The sequence below is a fragment of the Anneissia japonica genome, unplaced genomic scaffold (genome assembly GCF_011630105.1).
Source record: "Anneissia japonica isolate Jap-2015-1 unplaced genomic scaffold, ASM1163010v1 scaffold288030_len866700_cov218, whole genome shotgun sequence".
Taxonomy (NCBI): Eukaryota; Metazoa; Echinodermata; class Crinoidea; order Comatulida; family Comatulidae; genus Anneissia; species Anneissia japonica.
The window spans coordinates 546,921-555,833 of NW_022728334.1; the positions used below are offsets into that span (position 1 = coordinate 546,921).

Consider the following 8,913-nt stretch of genomic DNA (forward strand, 5'->3'; position numbering starts at 1 on the left):
GTTAACTTTATTTATTTTTTATTTTATTTATTATTTATTTATTAGCCTAAGGCCTATTGTAGCCTTGATATTGGTCGAAGCCTCTTTGATGTTCCGTCAATCGTTTTATTTATATTTATTTAAAATAACTTTATTACAAAATTAATTGCGACAAGCCGTCATCATCGGGCAACAGTAATTAGCTACCACCGGCTAATAAGTATTCTTTACCTTATTAAATTCATTAAATATTCAGATTCAGATTGATTTTATTTGTTACTTGATTCCCTACAAAATACAGTATAAATATATTGATATAACAGTATTTACAATATTATAAACAATGAATGAATTGAACGGGAAAAAACCAGATATAGGCCTACAATTAATAAATCATTTGCCAAATGAAGGAGTTTTCAATACACATATAATAGATCAATGTTCTGTGTAGCACTTGTGCATTCATAATCAGAAATGTTACGTAGTACGTGTGAACAAATTTATAAATGATGGAACAACTGCTCAAAAAATAGAAATTATGTAATACAGTGAATCTGATCCTGTTATTTCTTCAACGAAAATTAATTAATTAATTTGTCTGAAAAATAATGTTTTAGCGGAATTGAACCTGCGACCTCTCCTATATGATCGACTTAGCCAAGTTATTGATGCATTTATTATTTAAATTAAATTCAAGACATGTATTCCTTTTGCAACAAGATACCGTAAAGATTCTTCAAATGCCTAATTAATTAATTAATTAATTACAAATTACAGAATCAATTTAGGCCTACGCAGACTTTTAATTTTATTCTATACTTTACAGACTGTATTATCAGACATACTGGGTACTAATTGCGTTATAGGTTCTACATTTCTATCAATTTGTTTTAAATTTGTTTGTTGGTTGTGTTAAGTTGTGGCATGTTTTTATTGCTGAACAAAATTTTTCAGTGTGAAATTAATGTTGACCGCCTGCTGACCATTTATTAATTATATGTACCGCCCTCTATACAAAATCCGGGTTGTGGAAGCGGCCATGTTTGATAGTAGAAATTGTTGAAGTGGGTGTTGACTGTTTACAATTATTTAACCAGTTGTGAGGCTTGTTTCGAGGGAAATTTTACTAGGAATACATACATTATGGGAAACTGTCACACTGTTGGGCCAAATGAGGCACTAGTTGTGTCTGGTAACTACTATAGATACATTCCTAATTTGTATAGGTTGAATTTAAAGATATTAACAAAATGCGTTCATTATTGATATGGGTCGTCGTATGTGTGTGAGCTAGGCCTAGCCATGGTCGCACCAGGGCATTCCTAGGTAGGCCTAGAGGAGAATGGGAGGGGCCTAGGCCTAGTGTAGGCCCATGATATGCATAGGCTAGGCCTGGTAGGGCTGGTGCTGCATGGAGTCCCCGATAACTTCTATGTGGCGGTCCACCAGGGTTGAAGCAGTCCCTAAATTCTCACATTCTGTTGCGTTGTATTATATTAGGCCTAGGCCACGAGAATGAAAGTTGTAGGTTTGCGTCCGAAAAATTTTGAAAACACATGAGGCATTTTTTTCATTTTTCATTATTCATTATTTTTTTTATAAATGCTCAGTGCTGTCCACAAGCCGCGGCATTGGTAATTTTACATTTATTCCCAAGAAACAATGCTTACCTATAAAACAGATCCTTTTCTACATTTAAGACCTCTTTAAACATACAAAATTTCCTATTGGTCAGAAAGATCAATTTGACCCGTAAATGACCTCAGCAGTGATCGGCAATCATGGTGCGATGTGGCCAGGCCTGCCTTCGCTCGGTGTTCGCGACGAGTGATCAGTGATGAATAGATCATTTTTCTGTCTGTTTACGACTTAGAAAGTCCGTTTTTTAAAACGAAGTATTTTTTTTTCAAAATAATGAACTTTTAAAAAAATGAAAATTTTCGTGCGGTAGCTTTTTAGGCATGCGGGCGGTGGACGCAAACCTACAACTTTCATTCCCATGGCCTTATTTTAGGAATAGGCCTAGCCTACCTACCTAGGCCCTAGAGTAGGTAGGCTACACTCTCTAATCAGCTAGGTCTAGCCTAGGCCGATGGCCTAGGTTAGCTAGGAGCACGCACAAAATTATATCCTTCAATTGACTTCAAATATAGTTTCACATTTATGCAATGAAAATGTGAGTAAGGCCCCGTAAAAAAAATTATTAGTTTATCACCCTACTCCAGCATAAAAACTGATAAGGGAGGGAGGGAGGGTTTTTTTTTGCTAACCGTCTTATCAGCGTGCGCTGGTTCACTAGGTTAAGGACCAACACATAAAAATTCATAAGAAAGAACTCAAATTAACAAAGAAAACATGTTTTTATTGTCCAGTAAAACATTTTTCTAAAATACAGTACAGTTTCTAAATATGAAAAGTGAGAATTCATAAATACATCTGGCAAGGTGAGGATATAGAAAATAAATGAAATTATTGACCTTCTTTTTACATCTGCTACATCAATATGAGAAAGATCGCCTGTGAATAGTTCGTTATTTATTTGTAGTAAATCTCTAGCATTTTCACGTGAAAAATGACGAAAAAAAGATCGTTTAAAATGGAAAAAAAAAAAAATCTGGATTTTCCCAAAAGTGATGCACGCGAGGGTGATAAAGTAATAATTTTTTTTATGGGGCCTAATATACTGTTTAGGCCTAGGCTATGCTTAGATGAAAAAAATTGGTTGAACATTTTTACAGAGTTATGCTAAATTTTATAAGGACTATAAAAAATATTAGTTGATCACCCTAACTAGGCTGGAAAAGTGATGAGGGAGAGAGGCTTTTTTAAAATTTTGCTAAAGCCAAATATCACCCTTGGGTTGTTTCTAGTGCCTTCATATTCAAAATAAAACATGATTGGGATGATACAAACAATATCTTAGCCTACTGTAATTATATGCCTTTTTCACGCTGCGAAGACAGCTTCTATTGATGACAAACAGTGCTGAGCAGCGAAGCGTAACCAATAGAAATAACATAGCATTTCAACCATATTTTCGGAAGTCATGTTACTTAAAAAGTCATAAATCCTTATCGGAGGGTCGTATCAACATAATTTTTTCTTTAAAATGTTCGCAAAGGATATATATCTACATACTGTGTGAATAATAAAAAATTGAAAATTTGTTTAGGCTGTCAAAACTAAACTGGAAAATGTAAGACTGATTTTGTGTAAGTGATGTACCATTTTTAGACTGCCTGATACACTTAGGCCCTCCAATATGGTGTTGGTGGCCTCACTAACAAAACCAGCCAATGAACAATCCAGTTATTACAGTAGAGATCAGTGACATTGGCCTATCTTGAAGGTGTCACCATTATGTATGCACCGCGCGTACAGTCTAGCTACGTGTAAGCCTAGACGCGATGTCTCCTCTCTCTGCACACGTTCTAGTAGGCTACGCAATGACGCATCACTCGTATCATAGCCTAGGGTGGCTCAGATTCTACCTAGCCTAGGGTATTTAAACACTCGGGGCACAGAGTCTTATAAATTTACTTCAGAAATATCATTGCATAAAGTTAATTGATCTTCAATATTTTCTATATATGAGAATGAGTTATTTTCTACTTTTTTTGTATTTAATTAAAATTGGAAACGTTTTAAATATATCACTACTAAGTTTCTTCGAGGTGGAAATTATCGGAGAACATTGTCTGAGTGTTTGTTTTTTAGAATATCGAATCGGAGTCCAGGAAAAGGCCCCATGTGACCCCGATTTTTTTCCCCGTTATGTTAACACTTTCCTATTTGGGATTTTGACAGGCACCCTCACATGGATGTACTGTACTCCTAGCTAGCTAGGTAAGGGTCCTAGCTACAGTAGCATAGCCTAGGGCCTAGCCCCATCTAGGCCTACTGTAGGCTGCACCACTAGTACTAGGCCTAGTCCTTTAAAATGTTTAAAAAGCATTGGCAAATTACAGTCTTGATTTGATCTGAAACATACTGACTCAAAAAAACCAACAGATGCACTGATTATGTTTAAATAACATAGGAAAAACATTACTCCGAATAAAGAAAAGGAGTCATAGTTTGTTCTATAGTATACTGACTTTTGCGTGTTGATTTTGTTTATTCATTGTTATCAATTCATTTTTGAATTGTGTTTATGATTTAAAAAATTAGGTAAAGAAATAATAAATAATATTAAATAACATATTACTCTGGAAAAGGATTGTTGATCAAATAGATTAATTTCAAACGTGAAACACACAAAAACAATTTCAGTTATATACTAATTATGTTTACCACGTAAACGCTTTGAATTTTATTGCCAATAAATTTAAGGGTAAATGGAAAGAATAATACTTGACTATTTATTTCAATGTTCAAATTTTGTAAATCAATTTTTTTTTTTGTAATAAATACAGTTAGTAAGGATAAGTGATACATTTTAAAACTAAATTTATTTGAAAATAAATTTCTAAAGCAATATTTGCAAAATAAAAAAATTATAAATAATTAAAATATTACTGCTGGAAAAAGATTTCTGATTTAATACAATAAGTTAATTTTTAGGGAAACAGATCAAAATGATTCAGTTTATGCTGATATTTTTTCTATGTAAATTTTTGAATTTTATTACCATCCAATTTAAGGGTAAATGGAAGGAATAATAGGACTGAAATCATTGTCTTTTATTTGGCAAGGGAGAATATCTCATTCTAATTACTGAATCAACTGAAAGCTAATTACATGTATTTTGTTCAAATTTTTTTAATCTGGTTTTTTATTTTATTTTATTTTTTTTGTAATAAATACAGTTGGTAATGATAAGTGATACATTTTAAAACTTAATTTATTTTGAAATAAATTTCTAAAGCAATATATTTAAAAAATAAAAAAAAATTACAAATGATATTAAATAATAACTTTATACTATTTTACAAACAGTACATTTATAGTTATTATGATTAAAATAGATACTGTAGTATAATACTAATAGTGTTGATAATATTACTGAGTAGTTATTTGATCAATTAATCAGTCAATCAATCAATGTGTCAAGCACATCATTTGCATACCTATCACTCTGTTCGAGCTTCACACACTACATACAGTAGGCCTATGTAAGCTGCTGTATTCATCCAAATGTTCCCTTTAACTAATGAATTAAAAATTCATTGTCTTGCCCAATATTGAATTCATCTCTACTACTGTAATATTCAATATGCAAATGCCATTGCCAAAGTAAATATTGAATTTAATTATTTTTTGTTTAGGTGGGTGTTGTGGCAATGAAGCAAAGAACTATGTTATCGGTGGTTGGGCGTGGGCCTGGTGTGCAGTAACAGATGTTCAGAAGTAAGCTACCTCTTATTTTTTCATGTGGTAAACTTTACTCTATTGAACTAATAACAGCTCTAATCCTATTTTTTGCACATCAGCTTTGCTAACTGTACTTGCCTGATATGAGACGTTATGAAATCACATTGCAATCCTGTAACGACAACAGTTTTGTTTTAAAAACTCAAATTGTGTATGATGATGCGATGATAACAAACACTGTTTGATCGATGATGTCATCGTATTTTCACTTGCAAAAAGTACTCATTCATTTATTGTATTTAAAGAAATATAATATTAAATACAACAGAATAAGGTTTAAACGAGAAACATTTTCTCCCCTGTGGGATTTAGATACCCACAGATTTTCTCAATCAACTGGGACGCATCTTGATGAGATGTGAGGGATGGATCATTTTCAGTGATGATTTACTTAGGCTTCCACAGGAAATCAGCAGACAGCATCGTGTCGTCAAACTGAGTTGAGATGGATCGGTTGATCGGCAGTGTGTGCCCGACTTTAGATCCTTCGCATAGTTTTCAGTTTAAAAAATCATCATCATTTTCAATTAGTGTTTTTTTTTTTCCTGTTTGTGGGGACTTATTTCTAAAAAAATATAAATAGAATGTGTTTATGTAGTGTGAAATAAATATTGACCATGTTGTGTAGATTTGATTTTTACTCAAAAGTAACTTAATTATATATTTACATTGAACTCTATATAAATTATTTAATTGTTATTGTTGGAGAGTGTTATTATCATGAAAACCACTATATACTGTACTGTATTCTGTAATGATTGTAGGATGTACACAACTTTAACATATTTAACATAGAATTTGAAATGATTTGATGTATTTCATTTTTAATTTAAGTTTAGAATATGTAGGCCTAATAGTGCTACTCCATAGAGATGGAACTGATTGATTAATTGATTGAATTGATAACAGGTAATGATGAGGCAGCATTGTGAGACTAACTTTAACACTCTGACTGCCAGGGGTTTGAAATTTAAATAGTATCAGCCACTTTCTAGCGAATTGTAACACTTTTCCGAAGCTCGCTGCGAGTGTGTATGTTCAGATTGAACACAAATAATACAAGAACTAAAAACATCATAGTTTTTTTTTTACAATGGTACCAAACACTTTATTCTAATCACAATCTGTAACTTTTGTTGTTTTACGCATATTCGCACAATGAAGCTGAGATAACCGCGTTTCAGTATCGCCGTGCAATAGGAGGTCACTGAGAATAGGTCACAAACCCCAGGGCTTCAATTCGAGGTTTTATGGTATAGTGTTCAAATTGTTAGTACATGTTGGTAATAATCTGTGTTTGCCTTTCAGGCATTGTGTTAACAAACACAGAGATCTCCGTGTTTGGCAGGCAGCGCGTTAATGATACAAGCTTTAAGTTAAAGTTTTAAGTTAGTCTGAGACTACTGCCTCATCATTACCTGTTATCAATTTTATTTTTCAGACTAACATGGCTTCACAACTACTTTCACCATTAATTGATTGATTAACTAGGCTAATGTGTAGAGTGTCTGATGGTAGTACATCAGAACAAAAGCAATTTCAGGTTAACAACAGAAGCACATAATACAAAATTTACAGTTCAACAAAAACTCATGCAAGTACTGTATTTTTTCTGTAGAATCACTCTTGAAGTGATGACACTAAACCCACGGTGTGAAAATGTTGAGACATGCTACGGTGTCCCACTGACTGTGACAGGTGTTGCCCAGTGTAAGGTTATGACTGAGCCTGAACTCCTAGCCACAGCTTGTGAACAGTTCCTTGGCCGAAACACGAAGGAAATTGAAGAAGTGATCCTGCAAACTTTGGAGGGACATTTGAGAGCTATTCTTGGTAAGTACTCACCAATCCAACTGGGCACATATTGCACCTTCCGATTCGAGAGGCCTATAATTTGAGACCACTTGTCCAAAGAACCAAATACAGTGCATCCTCTAATTTTGAAGACCCCCCCTAATTCCGAGACCCCTCTAATTTGAGACTACTTTTTCAAAAAACCAAATAACTGTCTTCAGACCACCCCAAATGTGTAGGTCCCAAAGGACTTGGAGGGTGAACTGTAATAATCTTCAATCTATTCACACTTAAAGTAACCCTATATGTGACCCAAATTTTAAGGTTCAAAAGGTGGTCTGGAATTGCAGGGTGAACTATACTACTGTAATCCTTACCTCATTGCACATTGCATTTAATTTCAGCAAAGGAGAATAAAATATGTAACACAAAAAATTGGTGTGAAGATTGCTAAATAAAGTTACAGTGAATCCTAAACAGACTTGTCTGTCAAAAAAAGTGCTTCATTGAATATAGTACAGAAATATTATACAATTAAATAATAGGGAAATTCTAACAAAGACTTGCAGTTAAGTTCTTGATTATCCTAACAGATATACACAATCATGTCTATAAAAAAAAATCAGTCATGTTGGTTATATGATTGCTTCTTCACCATTTACACATTCTAATAATAGCAGCACAGGATTAATGGTGTGATATAACAATGATGAAATATGTATAATATGATAAAATATGTAGAAATACATATTATGTACAGTACTGATTACAGGACCTTCTACATCTCCTCGCGTGGGCCACGAGAGTGATTGGCGTGGGACTCGCGAGTGATAAGCTAATGAATAACTAATGACTAAGTGACCTATATGACATCTGTTTATCCAAGCATTACGGCATTGAGTAAAAATCAGGCTCCGCGAACCGCTACCTATTTCTCGATACCAACGATGTTGTTTATTACCAGACAAAAGAGGGCTTGCCCTAATTAAGTATGCAAGCAACGCTACGGTAATACATCGCAAATAAAATGTCTGTACATAGTTAGCTTCGGTGAATTCCAGTACATCGACTGTATCATTATTATGCTACGTAGATCGGACGATCGTTACAGTATATTAGAAACTTACGAATGTTACAAACATATACAAAAATATACAGAATACAGTATCATTGTCCGCAAGTTTTTCCAAAAATATATATTACAATGATGGCTAGACAGGGCCTAGGCTCTTTATATACTGTTATTACAACGTTTCACTTGTAGGCCTATAATTGGTATTCTGTGTTGTACTATACTGTAACAAACAATTACCAATTACGATTGTATACTGATTGTATGTACACATTTTCACAGTAGCTTCCCTCTACCCAACGTATCCGCGATTGCTGTACTCGTAATATTTAATCGGAAATCCGTGATGTATGAATGGATTTATAGTGGTCCGCTAAAATAAAAAAAAATATATCAGTGTCTTTTGTTTATTTTTACCTCGTATTGTAATGGCAAATATACAGTATTATTCTATGTGGTCAAAAAAGTATTATATCAGTGTCTTTTTGTATTGTAATGACAACTATATTATTCTATGTGGTATTGTTAAGGGGCCAGTAATGGTATTATGAACATTTTAATAAATGTTTGAGCAATAATTATGCTTTATTTTTTCAGCAATTTTTGTTTAAATGATAAAGTAACCTTATTAGATAGGCCTATTGACGGTGAATGAAGTGGAATCAAATTAATTTTGATTCTAATAAATATTACAC

The 8,913-nt window shown here is 33.4% G+C and overlaps 1 protein-coding gene across 1 annotated transcript in view; it reads left to right on the plus strand.

Moving 5' to 3' along the window:
- The first annotated feature begins 1,016 nt into the window (after window positions 1-1,016).
- LOC117114077 (flotillin-2-like) overlaps window positions 1,017-8,913 on the plus strand; it is an 18,146-nt gene continuing 10,249 nt past the window's right edge. The window contains exons 1-3 of the mRNA XM_033257617.1: window positions 1,017-1,171; window positions 5,247-5,328; window positions 6,971-7,185. Coding sequence (XP_033113508.1) covers window positions 1,123-1,171; window positions 5,247-5,328; window positions 6,971-7,185 — 346 coding nt within the window. The 5' untranslated portion in view covers window positions 1,017-1,122. The remainder of the gene's footprint in view (window positions 1,172-5,246; window positions 5,329-6,970; window positions 7,186-8,913) is intronic.